General features: G+C 41.1%; 1 protein-coding gene across 5 annotated transcripts in view; it reads right to left on the reverse strand.

Moving 5' to 3' along the window:
* Positions 1–12,280, reverse strand: part of phf14 (PHD finger protein 14) — a 139,773-nt gene extending 127,493 nt beyond the window's left edge. Inside the window, exons 1-4 of one of the 5 annotated variants that reach the window (XM_085446840.1) lie at positions 11,756–11,825; positions 9,957–10,067; positions 6,125–6,876; positions 3,596–3,728 (exon numbers count right to left, since the gene is read on the reverse strand). In XM_085446840.1, coding sequence (XP_085302966.1) covers positions 3,596–3,728; positions 6,125–6,876; positions 9,957–10,067; positions 11,756–11,762 — 1,003 coding nt within the window. In that variant the 5' untranslated portion in view covers positions 11,763–11,825. Of the gene's footprint in view, positions 1–3,595; positions 3,729–6,124; positions 6,877–9,956; positions 10,068–11,755; positions 11,827–12,175 lie in introns of those variants that run through there. The other 4 variants (XM_085446839.1, XM_085446838.1, XM_085446841.1 and 1 more) reach the window with 4 other exon arrangements.
* Between the last annotated feature and the right edge of the window lie 8,352 nt (positions 12,281–20,632).

Consider the following 20,632-nt stretch of genomic DNA (forward strand, 5'->3'; position numbering starts at 1 on the left):
ATAATGGATCAAATAACCTGTGTACATGTGAGTGCCCAAGACTAACAAACCAACTTAGAGAAGTAAAAAAAATGCTTTATAGCACCATTGAAAGCTTTATAACTACACGTTTATCTTAAAATGAGCTCTGCTTGCTCCCTTTAAATCTTCCTTTAAAGCACAACAAGAGGGGAAATAATTGAATGAGAGTGTATGCATGGCCACCCTTAATTGTGTATTTCTCCGAGAACTCCAATTCAAAAGAGATGACTCACTAAGTCATTGATTTTGCTTCCAAGCGGTTGCACTCACTCAGCTGAAGAAGCTGGACAGAAGTTTACTCCCTCCTTGTCCTTTGTTACAGTTCAAGATTCAATAATACAACAACGATACAAGATCAAAGAGCAGATAGATGCCTGAATAGGGTTTTTTTTATGTTACCAGATCGTATTTACATAAATAAATACATCCCTACACTGCTATTTCTCAAATAACCATTACAGTAAAAAGCAAATCAGTATTGAACACATCCCCAGTTGTCGAACTAACTACATTTCTAAAGGTTTGTCCCTGTGTCATTTCTCATTATTACACATCATTTATGGACTTTGTGTATTGATTTCTTTGCATGTGTGGATTGCATGGGTTGTTACCAACATTAAAGTGCTTTGAGTGCTCCAGGAGAGTAAAAAACACTATATAAGAATCAGTCCATTTACCATGTCAGTAGCACCTTCAGTAATACATTTACTTGATTTACTATGATTCCTCCATAACAATGCGAGAAAGTGTTTAAGTCATACAGGAAACAATTATGTCAAATTGTTGCTGCTAAAGGTGGTCCTACAAGCTACTGAATCACAGGGAGTACTTAGTTTATCATGCACTGCTCACCTATTTTGGCACTGATTGGCTTATGTTTTTTTTTATAAACATTGACATGATGTATATCCCATGTACCGTTGCTTATCTCAGATTGTATTTACCTCATTTTAACACCTGGTATATCCTGCCATGCAAAACTGAACTGAACAGAAGATGTACTTCCTTTTTATTATGACTGTGTATACAAAGCAAAGCAGCAGAGGAGACAAGCATTTGCTTCCTATAACAAGGGCTTTAACTCGCATACTCATCAGAGTAGCATCGGTATCAAATGACCTATTAAACATGATATTGCAGCATTGCGCCCTTGCAATCTCCCCATTTCAATGAAATGAAAGTGTAGACTTCAAACTAGATACCTGTTTTTTTAAATTGTGTTGACAGGCCGACTAAAACCAGACTTTTCTTATCTAAATACAGTCATCATTTTGGCACAGGAAGAATGGGTAAAAACAGGATTTTGTAATGGAAACGTTTGTGATCAGAAAGACCTTGACTCAATAGGCCTGATGACCAAAAATTATTTAAATGAAGCAGAATTATGTAGGAGCAGCAGTCTTCTTTCTTTGTAGGTTGACATTCACTGAACAGAATATGGTTAAATGGTATTAAAGTCAAGTGGTTATATATCAGTTTACTCCATTACAGCCTACTGTTGGGCTTCACAACACTGAGGTGAGCACAAGACCCTTGGAAGTTCATCCTTGCTATTGACAATATGCTGGTAGACTAAGCAAACCTAGCAATGGGACATACTGATGTTAATTGGGAAGAATGGTTATTTAAGTTTACTTTGAATGGTTGCTGGTCCCAGAGGTGTTGGTCTGAGTAAAACAGCTGAAATACTGGGATTTTCTTACAACCATCTCTTTGGTTTACAGAGCATGTTCCTAAAAAGAGAAAATATCCACTGATCAGAAGCTCTCTGGGTGAAAATGTCTTGCTGATGCTAGAGGTCACAGCAGACTGCCAGGAAGACTTCAAAGCCTTAGTCTCAATCTCATACTGGTTTTTTGAAAATGAACTTTTATTTAAAATATTTTTGATACAAATTTTCTTTTTCTAAAAAAAAAAAAAGAAAGAAAAGAAAAGAATATACATTCTACATTCTGAAAGCCAAACAAGTTCTAAATTTGGTACTAGTAAGGTGTAACTTATGAAGTAGCCGATGAGCGTATATGGATAATCAAGTATCTACTCCGGCCTGCGTTGCTATACTGGCTTTGCGCACATTAGGTGGTACTTGACTAGGGATGGGTACCGGTATCCGGTGCCAGCAGCGCACATTTCGGTGCTTTATTTCTGTGCTTTTTTTTTTTCCTGAGATGTCATACACTTTGGATTCTAGCCAATTATTTTACCTTTCCAAGGATAGTAGGCGGGCCCAGGTACGTACGTTCTTTTAGAGCAGAGCTACAGATTAAAAATGCCCAAGGCGAAGCGGTTAAAAGTCTGGCTGTACTTCACACCAAAAGATGCAAACTCAGCAGCCTGCAACAAGTGCTTTAAGCTGATGCTGTGCAAAGGAGGTAACACCTTGAATCTGATAAAACACCTGGCGACGCATAGCGCTTTTTTAAAAGCCGAGAAATGCACCGTATTTGATAGCTTGCTGCAAGACCTCACACCGAGCACATCTACTGAGGGTGTGGCGCCTGTTATCGGACCCGGAGTTAGCAACATCCCACCAAGAACCCAAAGAGGAGAGTCCTGGCCCCTAGCCCTGCCAGTGTAGCAGAAATGATGAGGATGATGATGGCAGCAGCAGCCGTTCTTCTCTGCGTGAGTAGCTTAATGTTGTTCGTTTGTAATTTACGTTGAGTAGGCTAACCACGTTATTAAATTAATGCATGTATGGTGAACTAGCAAACACCGTCATAGTTACATGCGGCTTTCTTCTTGTTCGATAGAGTGATACCATATATGCCCTACAGCTGCAGAAAAGGCTAACATTGTTATCTTTTTACAGAAAAAAAAAAACAAAAAAAAAAAAAAACAGCTAAACATGAGAGGTTTTTGGACAGAATTTGTGTTTGCCATTGTTTAAGCACCGGTTCCAACCAAAGGAGGTATGTTGTATCAACAGAAAAGGCTAACTTGGTTATCATTTTGCAGAAAAAAAAGAGACTTCTAAAAATAAAAACATAAGAGGTTTTTGGACAAAGTTTGTGTTCTCCATTTTTTAAGCATCGGTTCGAGCATCGGCACCGTTTCAAAAGTACCGGTTTGGCACCGGTATTGGATAAAACCTAAACGATACCCATCCCTATACTTGACTGTTATGGAAAACAACTAAAACAGAGGCGAGTCTGTAGTAGTGGAAGAAGGTTAATAGAGAAAGCATTCATCTCTCTATCCACCAACTGCCTTATTCATCTCTTCTGCCCTAAAAACTGCTACAGGAAGTCTTTCATAGCTCATTAACATTATTATTTTTTACTACTACGATTATACCTGGTGACGCTAAAGAGTATTTAAAGAGTATATAGCTACCTAGCTTACCAATTAACCTAACCCCACTAACTGCATGTCTTTGGATTGTAGGAGGAAACCGGAGTACCTGGACAGAACCCATGCAAACACAAAGAGAACATGCAAATTCCAAACAGAAAGACCTTGGTCAGATGGTGAATTTGAACTTCTTGCTGTGAGGCAGCAGTGCTAACCACCACACCACCGTCCTACATACATGCATGCACATGCCCACTATACTGAAATAACTCTACCTTACCTTCATGGACGGTCACCCCACAGTTGTCACACTGAATTATTTCATCTGCATCCTCGCTGTTGTCTCCCAGACAAACGCAGCAGATGAGAATGTGTTGTGTGCTCCAGGTCTGGGACCGATCCAGCAAAGCACCCTGGGGAATCAGGGAGCAGAGTCAGAGTCACAAACCCAATGACTGACATTCATGGAAACGGTTGAAGTTGATTCTCTTGAATTTACTATGATGACATCAAAACCTCTCATTGGATTGCAGGCATTCTATGACTCGTGTTATACTTTGGTATTATGGAGCACCAAGCAAAGGTGCCAATGTAAAAGCCAGCTGCCTTAAATTTAGTTCAGCTGCAAATAAGCTAAAACAAACTTATGGTATTAAGCTCTTAGATATTACAGATATTAAAAAAATAGTTATTTTATTTTAGATTATCTCTGATTTTGGAGCAGGCGTTAACAACACTCCTGAAAAGAGTTTCTATTCTTAATAGATAAAACACTAAACCAGCATATAAGAGAAGAAGAAAACAGATTCCCATGATGCATTTAGTATTTTCTTTTTCAGTCACCTTTCTCACTCAATATGTGTTAATAGACCTCTCTTCATTAAAGCACACTTGTTATTAATCTCTGGCTCTCCTCTACAGCATGTCTTTATCCTGCCTTCCTTCTCTCAGGCTCAGGAAGGTTCTGCCGGAGGTTTCTTCCTGTTAAAAGGGAGTTTTTCCTTCCTGCTGTCACCAAAGTGCTTGCTCATAGGGGGTCATATGATTGTTGGGTTTTTCTCTGTATTATTGTAAGGTCTACCTTACAATATAAAGCGCCTTGAGGTGACTGTTATTGTGATTTAGGGCTGTATAAATAAAATTGAATTGAATGTAAAAGGAATTTTAATAAATGAACAATAAAAATTACATGTTGTTATTAACAAGAGTTCAACCTCCATCCATCCATCTTCTTCTGTTTTATCCGGGGCCGGGTTTCGGGGGCAGCAGCCTAAGCAGAGAAGCCCAGACCTCCCTCTCCCCAGCCACCTCCTCCAGCTTATCTGGGGGAACAAGGCTTTTCCAGGCCAGCCGAGAGATATAATATCTCTCCAGCATGTCCTGGGTCTGCCCCAGGGCCTCCTCCCAGTGGGACATGCCCGGAACACCTCACCCAGGAGGCACCCAGGAGGAATCCTTGTCAGATGCCCGAACCACCTCAGCTGGCTCCTTTCGATGTGGAGGAGCAGCGGCTCTACTCTGAGATTTGGTGTGTTCATGGTTATGAGCTTTTGTACATGTTTGTCTGCATGTGACTGCAATGAAAAGAGGCCAGCATACAGTATCAGCATCCTAGTTTGCCCTGTACTTTGATGCAAAGCTTTTGTGTTGCTAAAAACAAGATGTTGCAATAGTTTTAAATTGTGTTGATAGGCCAATATTTTTAATGATTTGTTCGCTTTTTCCTCATGTCAGAGTTTGTTGATCGGGTGTTTTGTTCAACGCCTCCCACTCTTTTTGGGTTTGTTTTTTTTTACCCAGTAAAGGAATGTTTTGGATGCTAGAACTGTGTTTTCCTTCACTCAACCTGAGCTCAGCGTTTCATAATGACTCTGCCTCTTTGCTCTTTGTGGTGTGTGTGTAGGTGGGCTCCATCTCCACATTAATCCTCTGAGCTCCGGGTGTAGTTGGCCATTTTTGACTTTATCTTTTTATTTCACCTTTAAACACGGGTATTATGCTTTTCAGCACAACCATGTCAGAATTTACAGTCTTTATTTTGACAAACTGTATGAACACAATTGACCTAAACTCACATAAAAACAAAACCAATCGTAAAATCTGAGTAGTTCGATTTTAGACTAATAAAAACCACAACACAAATTATTTTCCTAACTTGATATATAAATTGTAAATTTTTAAAACTTAAGCACAAATTTTGCAAACAATAAAGTTATACATAATATTTACCTAGAAATGCTGCCATGCTTTAGGTTTTTTTTGGGTTGTTGTTTGGTTTTTTTCCACAACCATTTAAAACTATTTACAAAACAGGTCCCACAAAATGATGCCACACAAATGATTTTTGCCACTCAAAAAAATAGTTTCTGTCCACACCAAGACAGGGTAGCACATCACGGGCCTGACAACAGATGGTGTCACTCCTCCTGTTTTAGACCCGGAGACAGCGTTGACATTGCATCATTACATCTACCTTTGGTGGCTTTTTGGCTACCATCTGTGACATTCAGTAGTGGAGTCATTGTTTTGACACACAAAACAAAGCCAATAACTACACTACTACACAACACTACACACGTGCAAAACTTCCCCCTCTTCCTAAGCAATCAAATGCCACATGTTACAATATAATTTTTTGATTGGTTGACATAACGCATTGTTCCACCAACAGAGAAGGGAGTGTTCATCCTGTAATTAAGGGTGGCCATTCAACAATGGTGTTCATCAAAAACATTTTATTAGTTATTATTATTAACAATGTTTATTTGGTTTGAACTGCTTTTTGAAACGTGTCTGATCTTGTACTCACCTCGCTGCCCTTTCCCTGGGACATGCTATCATTGGTCAGTTCTTCATCAAAAGCACTGCTGCTCTTCGTCTTCTTTTTGGACTTCTTCGCTTCTTTGTCACTATCACTGCTACTATTAATGTTGTCCTCACCATCTTCCTTGTCATCATCATCATCATCATCGCCGTCGCCATCTTCGTCATCATCATCATCGTCGTCGTCATCATCATCGTCATCGTTGTCATCGTCATCACTAGCACTTTCACCACCCTCTTCATCTGTGCCTCCTTTCTGAGAGTTTGCTTTGCCTTTCTTCTTTCCTGCTGTGGGTCTCCAGTCATTATCATCTTCACTATCGTAGTCGTCCATCTCGTTCAGGTCTTCCATGGTGGTAAAGTCCAGAAGTGGGCGGTTCCTGCGGAAATTCCATTTCTTGGGCTCAGCTTGAGACTCTTCAGCATTTACATTGTTGGATGCAGACACTAAGGAAGATCCAGTTTCAGCAGCTTCAGCAGGCTCTGAAATTTTCTTGGTCTTGCGTCTGCCTTTGGGTGCGATGACAGTGGGAGTGTCTTTGGTGGAACTGTCTGACGATTGCTGCCGTTTGCTCTTCTCCTCATCCTCAGTCAAGTTCTCCTCAGCAGCCAGGTCTTTGGTCTCCTCCTCATCTATGCCATCATCTGCTGAAGCAGCATTATCTGAATCACTTTCTGAACCGCCTGCACTCACTTTGGACCCTTCTTCATCACTGCCATTGCCTGTGCCCTCTGACCCTGTCACAACAGAGAAGAAAGTGTCTGTGAGATCACTGAAAAGTCTGGCTGTTTCTCCAGCAGAACCCACAATGTGGAGGAGGGGGTCTGTTTACAGTCAAACTGGCATTAGTGAACTTAATAGCAAAAAGTAAAGAAATTTGGGACCCACAACTTCATTTTCTTTAGAAAACAGGCACCATGTAAATAAACAGGGTTTCAAATGGAATAACATTTACTGTCAAGAAGCATTCTCACAGCACAGAAATAATCAAACAAACACAAATTTCTCAACTTCGTATGTATACACCTCCTCAGTGTTTGTTTTGACTTCTGTGGTTAGGGCCTCCTTTGATGTATTTCTTTTATAATGCCCAACAGGTCACGGCAGATGCCCACCCTCCCCGAGCCTGGTTCTACTGGAGGCTTCTTCCTGTTAAAAGGGAGTTTTTCCTTCCCACTGTCACCAAAGCGCTTGCTCATAGGGGTCATTTGATTTCACAGGACTCTGTTAAATTCTACAAAAAAACAAAAAACTAAGTACACCCTTACTGTTTCCACAGGAATTAAGAGGTTAAGTAGCAGCCAGGTGCTACTAATGAAATTAATTAACTGATCATCAGCAAGGGTGACTACCTCTGGAGCATTTAGGTATCTGTTAACACAATGCCACAATCTTCTCACAAACGACATGCCAAATTCACCTCAAGATCAGACCAGGCAATGCTCAAGAGAAACTGCAAAACACCCAAAACCTATATCTCAGACTCCACAGGCACCAGAGTTAGGGTGTGAAATTTTAAAGTTCACGACAGTACAGCTACAAAAAGACTAAAATCAGTGTGAGTTGTCTGGAAGGGTTGTCAGAAGAAAACGTCTTCTCTTTTAAAAGAACATGTTTTAATTCTACAAGCTCTCACATATTGCGACATAATTACCTTCACAGTCTCTGCCCACATTGAAGTTTTATGTGGCAGTGGGCTGAGACTGTGCAAATCAAGAAAGAAGTCCCTGCTTCAAAATCAGCATCTAAAGCTTGACTAAAATTGGATCTCAGTGCAGCATTTGATACAGTTGACCACAACATATTACTGAAACGACTGGAGAACTGGGCAGGTCTTTCAGGAACTGTACTAAACTGGTTCAAAACATACTTAGAAAACAGGAAATACTTTGTATCAATAGGTAACTTCACATCCGAGCAGACAAGTATCACATGTGGAGTTCCCCAAGGTTCCATCTTGGGACCCCTTCTGTTTAACATTTACATGCTCCCACTGGCACAGATTATAAAGAACAACAAAATAAACTACCACAGCTATGCAGATGACACACAAATATATATCACAATGTCACCAGGAGACCGAGGCCCTGTACAGGCTCTTGGTAAATGCATTGAGGAAATTAATGACTGGCTGTGCCACAATTTTCTCCAGCTAAACAAAAACAAAACTGAGGTAATAGTCTTTGGCGCCAAAGAAAAACGATTACAGGTCACCAGAGAACTTCAATCTATACACCTAAAAACCACCAACCAGGCGAGAAATTTGGGTGTAGTGATGGATGCAGACCTAAACTTAGAAAGACACATTAAGACAATAACAAAGTCAGCTTTCTATCACCTCAAGAATATTTCAAGGATAAAAGATCTGATGTCTCAACAGGACCTGGAAAAACTAGTCCATGCATTCATCTTTAGTAGGCTTGATTACTGTAACAGCATCTTTACAGGTCTACCTAAAAAAATCAGTCAGACAACTACAGCTCATTCAGAACTCTGCTGCTCGAGTCCTCACTAAGACCAAAAAAGTGGACCACATCAGTCCAGCTCTGAGGTCTTTACACTGGCTGCCTGTCCGTCAGAGGATAGACTTTAAAGTTCTGATGCTGGTCTATAAAGCTCTGAATGGTTTAGGACCAAAATACATCAATGACCTCCTGACCCAGTATGAACCTTCCAGATCCCTCAGGTCATCTGGATCCGGTCTTTTATCAGTTCCCAGAGTCAGAACCAGACACGGAGAAGCTGCATTCAGCTTTTATGCTCCTTATATCTGGAACAAACTCCCAGAAAGCCTCAGATCAGCTGAAACACTCAGTTTATTTAAATCCAGGTTGAAGACTCACCTATTCTCAGCTGCATTTGAATAAAGCACCAAATCCACACTGTTAAGCTTAAATTTCAAAACTTGCATTTAACTACTGATTTTATCTATTGTTCTGATTTTATCTGTTTTGATTTTATATACTGTTTTGTTTGTTTGTTAATTAGTTTGTTTGTTTGCTTGTTTTAATCAATTTTAAATCATGCTTTTTATTTGTTTTTGTTTCTAATGTCTCTGTAAAGCACTTTGAATCACCTTGTTGTTGAATTGTGCTATACAAATAAACTTGCCTTGCTTAAAATGTGCAGCTGCTCACATGGGCATCATCCTCTAGTATAGAAAGATTTGGAGGAATTGACTTCCTCCAAATTCCTCAACTTCATCTAAAATCAAAAGCTTAACAGTTAAAACTGAGATGCAACGGCTTTATCCAGCAGGAAAGTTATTCCAAACACACATCCAAACTAGTTTTGAAATCGATGTAGCAGGGTACAATAAAGTCTGTGAATGGTCCGCTCAAAGCCCCGAAAATAACCCTATAGAAAATTTCAGAAAATCATCAGAAGAAAGCCTAATGTGATATTTTTCAGATTCTTGAAATTTGGGATTATTATGAACCACAGATGACGAAATTCATAAAAAGAAAATTACACCGGAAAGTTTTATTCCAAACTTAGTGACTTGTGCATAAGAAAATTAAAATTCATCATTTCATATGTTGTTTTATGTAAATGAAATATTGGGGTTAAATTATTTTCTTTTATTTTCTAATACTGTAAAGTCATAGCATTTTTATTAAATTTTGCGCAGCATTTCAACTTTTCTAAAAAAAAAAAAAAAAAATTAAAAATTAAATTAAATTAAATAAAACAGTTTGCATTTAAGTTAGCCAGCCAAAAGCTTATTAGTCTCAAGCCATTTGGACTGTTCATTTCTGAACAATAAAAAACTATGCATGTATTTAATACTGTTAGACATCACAAAGGCCATACTTACCTGAAGCATCTCCTACTTGAAAGTCACTGTCATCTGAACTGTCATAATCCAAGGCATCAAGCAGAGAGGCAGCAAGTGGTTTTACCTGCCGTCGCTTTAAACTGCGGTCCACTACATGGGGGAGTCCCAGAAACCAACAGACAAGAATGCAACATTTGAGTAAGATGCCATGAGCAGAAAAACACAGCTGAGAAGAAAAAAACTATAAAAAGCAGATAAGCTTTGCATGTTTAACCATGCAAAATTGTTTTTACTTTATTGCATAATGATCATTATAAAGCATAAAAGTGATAATATTTTATTTGATAGTATTTCAAATAAAATTGGGCTATGAAAAGGAGATGCTAGCAGGTGGTTATGTGCCCATATGTAAAGTGCAGCATTCTGTACTGCTGACCATAATATATTATTACAGCGATTACAGCATGCTATAGGTATTATAGGTACGCTGCAGTGGTTTGAAACATATCTGTCTAACAGATGGAGAGTCCTCTTCACACACTAAGGTTAATTATGGAGTTCCACAAGGTTCTGTGCTAGCACCAATTATTTTTACATTATACATCCTTTCCTTAGGTTGTATCATTAGAAGGCATAGAATACATTGTTGCTGTTATACAGGTGATACTCAACTTTATCTATCCAAAACAGATAACACACACTATTTAGTTAAACTAAACTGCAGGAATGTCTCAAAGGTAGGTAGATGACCTCCAATTTTCTGCTTCTAAATTCAGATAAAACTGAGGTTATTGTGCTCGGCCATAAAAAGTCTTACAAATATGGAATCTAGCCTCTGGATGCCACTACCTTAAGCTCCAGTAACACTGTAAGGAGTGTCTGAGTTGGGGTAAACTTAAGTGTCCATAAAGGGCTGAAAAATGTCTATAAGAGAGCCACTGACAATTTGTCAGCAAGATAGTTCCAGACTTTGAAGGCCTATACTGTTTTCTGCAGCCAAGTCTATGCTTTTCATACATAATCTTTTTCTTGCCTCCCACATTCCTGGTGAACTCCAGAACAAAAGAAGCAGTTTCATCCCACTTGCCAATCAATCAGCATTGGCCTACATGCTGCTGAGTTTTGGTGGACTCCACAAAAGTATGTTTGAAAGATTAGGAGTTTTATGGTTGAAAACTCCTGGGCTGTGTTGTTTCTTGTCTACCTTCATTCAGTCATACTTCCCTTTGTCATAGGAAAATACATACCCTTATATATACACCTATAAAATACCAAAGGTACCGCAGTGCCGTAGGTAGGTTGTGTACGATAACACAAAGTTGCTTCAATGTAGAGATTGTTTTGTAATGATGGTCTAGTTCACCTGTACGGTCTGCACCTCAGATTGACGGCGAGTTACACTTAAAGACATTTAAAGCAAACTCAATTTGTGCTTTATGCAAATCAATCTATGCTGCTACACAAAATATTCAGCACCCAAACGTCCAATTACTTTTTAGCCCTTAACGTTCGGGTATCCTGTATCAAAAGGACAGTTCTCTCTCAAACGCGGCTTTAAATAGTGGCGTAAACCTATCTATTGTTTTCCCTTCAACACCAACACGAAACACAACGTTAATCAGCTGCAGACATTAGGTTTTCTGATGCTGGGATTTGTACAGCTCTTAGCTACGCAACTTGCCTATTAGCACACTGTTAGCAAACAAATAGCACCGCTGCGCCTAAACGGCTATCAAAAGCGGTCCCTGTTTTGTTTTCACGAACGATACATGTTTGTTTTTCTTTTTAACTGAAGAATCTACGATAGTCGTCTAAAACAGCTTAAGAGGTACACTTACCAGACATTTTGGTCCGTCAAGCACCATAGCTAATCGTGCTGAGCATTATTAGCTGTACTTAAATTATGACCTTCTAATTGAATCACTGATGCTCGTGATGCTTTTAGTATATATATATATATATATATATATATATATATATATATATATATATAGGGACACAATTAAAAGCATTCAAAAGTAAGATCCAAGTTAATGTGTTAGCATCAGACCAAGTTAATGCAAAACTGCACGTAAAACACAACAGCATTAGCATTTAGCATACCAGCAACATCACTACTAGTCACAAAGTAGAGCCGGGCTAGCTAACTAGCAACAGTTTGAGGGAACAAATAATTGTTAATTGTGCCAGACGGCAAATACAATTTGAATATATATATATATATCTATATATAAAAATGACAACGTGGAAGGACTCACTCTGTACTTCACGTTCACTACGACAGGTCTCCTATCAGAAGCATGGTATATGGACAATGGAGAACACCGTGGTGACGTACTGACGGCTGCATATTGTTGCTATGAGGACAGTTACGTAGTACAATATGACAGTCACGTGAGAGTTAGTGACTCAAAATAATAATATCTGAGTTTATAAACTTTATTTAATTAATGATGACATTAATTGTGTATAGAGTGCATGTAGGCCTACTATAAAACCAATGCTAAGTTTTGGAACCATAGAAATTATTAAAACAGCACTTACTGTATACACGTTTTTATCATAGACTATCCAATTTAGGGGATTTTATGGATTTTTTAAGAGTAATTACTATTACTAATTACTAATTATCAATAGAATAACAACTTTTTTCATTCTGAAAGTTGGGAAATCCTTGTTACAACAGCTAAAACTAATAAATAGCTTGAAATTTGTATGTAGCACAACAAAATTTCCATAAGCTAAAAACTTCATAACACAAAAGAACTCAGTTAAATACAAAGAAAATAAAGGTTAGTGTGTAAAAAGCTGACTATAAAAATAAATAAATGGGATAAAATGTTTATGCACATCAGAACTTTTCTAAAAATGTACCTATTTGAGCTGGAATTGATGTAAACAGCACTGAACATTCATGGGGATGGTAAAAGTTTAAATTTCCATTTAAAATATCTATTTATGAACATTCTCACATTATGGTGGAATAACTATATAGAATAACTCAGGTTTGAACAATCAGATTGGGTGCACTGTATCAACATGAAAAAGGTGGACAAATAAATTATCCACATATATTTTTCAAAGATTCAAAATTACACTTAATTTATCATTAAAAAAGTTATAGGATTCAAAATCTATTGTTAATTAATTGTTTTTTAATTGTATCATTGCTCATGTCTGAGGTTTGGATTTTTTTGTGCATATTTTTGATTAAAAAAAAATTCATAGAGAATCTAATGCTGACAATTAACTTATTTAATTTAAAACAGATTGGGGGGGGGGGGGGGGATTAAAAATTATGTTTTCTAATGAAAAAATGTGAATGTTACTCCAAAGGAATGGAGTTGTATAAATGTATACTTTGACTTATTTTCAAAATTAACTTTGTTTCTGTTGTCCTCTTTTGACTTTGTCAGTTTTGCAAATAAGAGATGATTAAAATAAATGAACCTAGATTGATCCTGATGCATGCTAAGGGGAAGACGGATGGGACAGGAAAGCAAAAGGGATGATTACAGCTGTCCTTTCTTGATGAAAAATGGCCCTGAATTGTGCAGAAAGAGGCCGTTTTTATCAGCTTGTATCAAAATACTGAGGATATCACAGTAGTGATCACTGTCATCATCACTATCAGCATTTTCATCCTTTTCTCTCCTGCCCTACTTTGATCAACATGGAGCCTGTTTGCAGTAGATAGTGTTGGAGGGAATGTGTTGAGTACTTTGTCTGACATTGAAATCAGTGGGATAATGACAGTCAGGCCAGGTGGAAGTGTAACAGCCACTTCATTGCACCAGTTTTTCAAGCAGAAAAAGGGTTTATGCCTATAGTGCTTATGTACTATTATAGTTAAAGCCTCAAACCAATCCCCAAACACAAAAGGAAATCAGAATAGAAGTTTTCAGAAGTTGAGACTAAGAGAGAGTGAGGTGAGGATGGTCTCACTCCAATGCATCACATATGGAAGTTTAGGCATTTTAATGGACTGTGTATAACTTTTGTGCCATTTTTCAAAATGCAATCCAACATGACATTGTCATATGCGCTGGATTCCTCATCCGGTACTATGGCAACAAAAAATGAAGAAGGATTGGAAGGAGTTTGTAACAAAATATTTTTATTAAATATCATCTTAAGATGATAAATATCATTATTAAGATGGCGCCGGTGAGGTCGGCTGCCGTCACGACTGCTCCGACCACTTTTTCTTTGTCTTTGTTTTTTAAGTTAGTTTTCAGCGTTTCTAAATCGGCAAAATCATCACCATTGGGTACATTAGGTATGACAGTGACACTCTTGTTTCTATTGGTATACAATGTACTCACAATTCGAAGTTTTTAACTCCGGATCCGAGCTGGCCGAGTGAGATCTCGAGGGAGAACAAAGGGAAGCGGCAGCGGCCTAGAGGGAAGCGAGCCGGCGTCAGGAACAGGCTGAGAGCTCGTGCACACCGCACACCTCTGCCTAGCATCCTGCTCGCCAACGTCCAGTCACTGGAGAACAAGCTTGACGACCTCAGGGCCAGGATAAAGTTCCAGAGAGACATTCGGGACTGCAATCTCCTCTGCTTCACCGAGACATGGCTGAACCCAGCGGTGCCGGACCACGCCATCCAGCCGGCCGAGTTCTTCTCGGTTCACCGCATGGACAGGACACGGGACTCGGGGAAGTCAAGGGGAGGCGGCGTGTGTTTAATGGTGAGCAACAACTGGTGCAACAGTGCGAACGGTGTTCCTCTCACACGCTCCTGCACACCAAATCTGGAACTACTGTCCATCATGTGTCGTCCTTTTTATCTACCTCGGGAATTTACATCGGTCATTGTAAGTGCCGTTTATATTCCACCACAAGCGGACACGGTCACCGCCTTATGCGAGCTGCATGAGGCACTCACACAGCACCAGACACAACACCGGGACGCTGCGCTTATTGTGACGGGGGACTTTAATAGCGCCAACCTCAAACGCGCAGCGCCGAACTTTTATCAACACATCACCTGCCCCACCAGGGGTGAAAGGACACTGGACCACTGCTACACTACGGTCAAGGACGGCTACAAGGCACAATCCCGCCCCCCGTTTGGCAAATCTGATCACGCCGCCATCTTCCTCATGCCAAAATACAAACAAAGGCTGAAACAGGAAGTTCCGGTTCAGAGGAAGGTCGCGCGCTGGACGGATCAATCGGTGGCCGCGTTACAGGACGCACTCGATGACGCAGACTGGGGCATGTTCAGAAACAGCTCCGACGATGACGTCAACGTGTTTACGGAAGCGGTTGTGGGATTCATCGGGAAACTAGCGGATGATACCGTGGAGACAAAGACTATCACAACGTTTCCCAACCAGAAGCCGTGGGTGGATAAAACCATCCGCGACGCTCTGAGATCCCGCACCGCTGCCTACAACACGGGACTCATGACGGGGGACATGGACCCGTACAAAGCCGCGTCATATAACGTGCGGAGGGCGGTGAAAGAGGCGAAGCAGCGCTACGGGAGGAAACTAGAGTCACAACTCCAACAGAGTGACTCTAGGAGCCTGTGGCGGGGACTAAGGACAATAACGGACTATAAAGCACCAACAACCGGTATGACGAACGCGGCCGTGACTCTGGCAGACGAGCTGAACACTTTCTATGCTCGCTTCGAGGCTGCAGCTAAGGTCTCCAACAATGCTAGTGTTAGCGGCGCTAACGGCTGCAGACAGGAAGATACTGCCAGCACCGGAAACGTGCTCGTCATCTCCGAGCATGAAGTAAGGAGAGCCTTCAAGAGAGTGAACACCAGGAAAGCAGCAGGACCAGACGGCATCCCAGGTTGTATCCTAAGAGACTGCGCATACCAGCTAGCTCCTGTGTTCACTGAGATATTCAACATCTCTTTATCTCAGTCGGTGATCCCCACATGCTTCAAAGAGTCCATCATTGTTCCTGTCCCGAAGAAACCCCACCCTGCTTCTCTCAATGACTATCGCCCTGTAGCCCTCACCTCAGTAGTGATGAAGTGCTTTGAACGCCTGGTCAGAGACTTCATCATTTCTTCACTACCAGACACACTGGACCCACTACAGTTCGCTTACCGTCCAAATCGTTCCACAGACGATGCCATCTCTCATCTCCTCCACACATCACTCACTCACTTGGACACTAGAAGGGGGAATTATGTTAAAATGCTCTTCATAGACTACAGCTCTGCATTTAACACCATAATTCCCTCCACACTCACCACCAAGCTGGAGCATCTGGGACTCAGCTCATCTATGTGTCAGTGGATCTCCAACTTCCTAACTGGCAGACCACAGGCAGTAAGGATGGGCGGACATGTCTCAGCCTCCACCACTCTCAGCACTGGAGCCCCCCAGGGGTGTGTTCTGAGCCCCCTGCTGTACTCTTTGTACACATATGACTGTGTGGCCACTACCAGCTCCACCACCATCATCAAGTTTGCTGACGACACCGTCGTGGTGGGCCTGATCTCTGATAACAATGAGACGGCCTACCTGAAGGAGATTAGGAATCTGGAGAACTGGTGCCAGAGGAACAACCTCCTTCTAAACGTCAGTAAGACAAAGGAGCTGATAGTGGACTTCAGCACTAAGCAGGAGAGGAACTACCAGACCCCTGTCATCAACGAGTGCCCAGTGGAGAGAGTGGACAGCTTCAAATACCTCGGAGTTCACATCACGCAGGACCTGTCATGGTCCTGTCACATCAACACCGTGGTGAAAAAGGCCCGACAGCGTTCGGGAACAGCACCATGCAGGACAGACGAGCTCTACAGAGGGTTGTGCGGTCAGCTGAGCGCACCATCCGCTCCGAGCTCCCTGACCTGCACTCAATCTACAGCAGGCGGTGCTGGACCAAGGCCAGGAAGATCGTGAAGGACCTCAGCCATCCCAACAACAGACTGTTCTCTCTGTTGAGGTCAGGAAAGCGATTCCGCTCCCTGAAGACCAACACAGAGAGACTGAGGAGGAGCTTCTTCCCGCAGGCGATACGGTCTCTCAATCACACCACCACACAGTACTGACCCACACATATGGTTCTTACACACACACTGGACTTTCTGGACTTTGGTTTTGCACAACACTGGTCACTATATTCTTCATTTCCGGTTAATACTTGTACAGCTGCTGTTATTGTGTATATATTTATTTAGATTTAGATTTCTTCATACATTCTTATATAGTTCTATATTGTGTATTGTGTATTTTGTTGTACAGTTATTTTATTTTCAACTTTAATTTATATATTTATCTTTATCTTATTCTTCCCAGTTAAATTTACCCTTCATTCTAATTTGTGTTGTACAGTTATTTCATTTTTAACCTTAATTTATATTTTATTCCTTCCTAGTTAAATTTACCCTTTTTAATTTTTCATATTTATTTCCTATCTTATTCATAGCCTTTTCCTTTTTTGTTCTCTTTAGGTCACGAGCAGTTGTCCAAGCATTTCACTACATATCGTACTGTGTATGACTGTGTACGTGACAAATAAAATTTGAATTTGAATTTGAATTTGATCTAAGAGTAAAAGACACCCCCCTCCCCACCCCAAAAAACAAATAAATAAAAATTAACAAACAAAGAAAAAACAATAAAAACAAAAGAACTCACTGTGTTTGTCAGATATTTGTTTTGTAACCTGCCAAGATGCTAATCTATGGCACAAGCAATGCAATTATCTAATTTTAACACCAATCTGTTCAGAATTCATGCTAATGGACTACCCATTTAATTCAAACGTGACCCTGACTGGTCCTCTAGTTGGGCAAACAGGTTGATTTATGGCAAAGCAGGATTGTGTGTAACTGGTTGATCCCCTGATGTACTCTTATCAGCCACTTTATTAGTTATACCCACTCAACTGCCCATTGACGCTAATATTTAGTGACTCAGTCACATGGCAGTAAGTCATTTAAGCGTGTAGCTATGGTCAAAAACACCTGTTGAAGTTCAAACTGAGCATTACAAAAGAATAATTTAATAAGAGAAAATATCCACAGAGGGGCAGTTTTTTCGGGGGGAAGTGCATTGGTCATGCCAGAAGTCAGATGAGAATAGCCAGACAGAAAGTGAATTCTCTGAACGCACAACACATTAAATCTTGAAGCAGATGGGCTATAGCAGCAGAGGAGCATAATGGGTGCCACTCCTTTCAGGTAAAAACAGGAAATGGAGACTACAATTTGCAGGAGCTCATCAATCTGGTAAAATGAGTCTCAATTCTTACTGCTACATTCTGGTGGTAGGGTCAGAATTTTGTGTAAACAATGTGAAATCTATTTTGCCTCATATCAACAGTACAGGCTGATGGTGGTGTAATGGTGTGGGGAATATTTTCTTAGCAAACAATGGGCCCATTAGTACCACTTAAGCATTGTTTAAATACCACAGCTTACCTTCACTTTATTGCTGACCATATCTATTGTCAGCAATAAAAATGGACTGGTTCTTATCTCAAAAGGCTGGGAGATCATTGATCAAAGACTACTGATCAGTGGCTACGAGTCCCATTCACAGAGAGTTGGGGAATGTCTGCTCTTCTGTGTTGTGCCATCTGCTTCGCCAGAAGTTGTTTGGTTTCCCCGATGTATAAATCCTGGCAGTCCTCCTGGCACTTAACAGCGTACACTATGTTACTCTGTTCATGTCAGGGGACCCGATCCTTGGGGTGGACCAATTTTTGGCGCAGTTTTGGGGCGTAAAAGCCACAGAGACTCTGTATTTAGAAAGAATGCATCTCAAAGGTTCTGATACTCCTTACACAAGGAGCCATATTAATTACCAGAAAAATAAACTTCACTGTTCTAATTCTTGCTGTATTAGCAGTAGAACAAAAATGTAATTATTCGAATTTGCCTATGCTACCTTACCACAAAAACAAATAATTTAACAAGCTGAAATAAACTTAAATTAAAATTTAATTAATAAATAAGAAAACACAAATTTTGGTGTAGAGACTGTGCTCGGCAGCAAATATGTTGTCATGGTCCACGCGAGCATCCTGTGTCTTTCTACTGTTTCCGTGTGTTCCTTGTTATCCGCCTCTGGGTGGAGTCGTCATTATTCCACCTGCTCAGCTCAACTGATGGAGATCTGAGGCAATCAGTACTTAAGACCAGAGTCAGCATCTCTTCGCTGCCAGTTTGTGTCAGTAACAGTCTGCAGTGCTGCATGCTTGGTGTTTCTGTGTTGTACTTGTTGCCTTGTTTTCCACTAACTTGTCTTGCAGGACGCTCACTCGGCCATTTCCCCTCCCTCCAGAGCCATACCTGCCAAGTAAGACGCAAACCCAATCATTTCCACTAGTGATGTGCGATACCACTGATTTCCTTTCCGATGCGATACCAAGTAAAATTCAGGGTGGTATCGACGATACTTATCCGATACGATACTTTGTACAAAAACTTACTTTATTTATTGTATCTTTTATTTTATCTCAAATTATAGCATCATCATGATTACAGGACATCATATTACTCGTTCTTATCACTTAATAATGCAGAATTCATCATATAGAAATAAAAAACCTGAAGTTGTGCGCTATTTGAGCACGCTGCCTGCATGCAGCACTAAAGGATTCAGTGAGAGATGTCTGTCTCGCCCTAGCAGCACCTGTCCCTCTCCTCCTCTTCAGTTCGCCTCAACATAAACTCGTCATATTCTGTGATATGATTTACTCTGAGGTATTTCACGAGGCAGCACGGTGGCACGGTGGTTAGCACTGTTGCCGCACAGCAAGAAGGTCCTGAGTTCAATTCCACCATCAGGCCGGGGTCTTTCTGTGTGGAGTTTGCATGTTCTCCCCGTGTTTGCGTGGGTTCCCTCCGGGTACTCCGGCTTCCTCCCACTGTCCAAAGACATGCAACTTGTGGGGATAGGTTAATTGGATAATTCAAATTGCCACTAGGTGTGAATGTGCGAGTGAAAGTGAGTGCGAATGGTTGTCTGTCTCTGTGTGTTGGCCCTGCGACAGACTGGCGACCTGTCCAGGGTGTACCCCGCCTCTCGCCCTATGACAGGTGGGATAGGCTCCAGCGCCCCCCGCGACCCTGAAAAGGATAAGCGGAAGCGAATGGATGGATGGATGGATGGATATTTCACGAGGTTAGTGGTGTTGCCACAACACCTCACTGTCTTGCCACATGTATTGCAAACCACATCTCGGCTGTTTGTGGAGGTAAAATACGTCTGCACGTAACTCCAGTTACACTCAGCCATTGTTGTGAGTGCGCACGCCAGGGGCTGGACACATTTATACAGCCGTATTTTGCACATGACTATGAAAGGCAGAAGAGGAAATAGTTCCTTCCAATGTTGAAGTAGAAATCTTGTGGCATCGTGGGAGCTGGAGGGCTGCGGCTGCTGTTTTGGGGCATCTGTGGCTGTGCCTCGGTGGATGGTGGTAGGTGGCTGCTGCCTTATAGTTTTGGGATGTGGGGTCTGGGGGGTTTGTGGTGGCAGATATTGGGTTGCTGGCCTCTTCTATACGGGTCTGGGTGTGGTGCCTGGGGCCCCGCTGCCCGGGACTGCCCGTGTTCTTGTTGGGTCCCTCTTTGCACTGTGGTGGTCTGTCCTCTTGGCCCCTTTGGTGGGCTGGGCCAATGGCTTGTTACAGACTCAAGCCAGTCTGTCTTATTCTTTTTGTGGTTGATTGACTCAGGTACTGATTCTGTGGCTCTGAGTGCAAATGGGCCCCAAATCTGTAAA

This window comes from Copadichromis virginalis, linkage group LG22 (genome assembly GCF_057382275.1).
Source record: "Copadichromis virginalis isolate Kocher_CV1m ecotype Utaka linkage group LG22, C_Virginalis_male_GT1.1, whole genome shotgun sequence".
NCBI classification, from domain to species: domain Eukaryota; kingdom Metazoa; phylum Chordata; class Actinopteri; order Cichliformes; family Cichlidae; genus Copadichromis; species Copadichromis virginalis.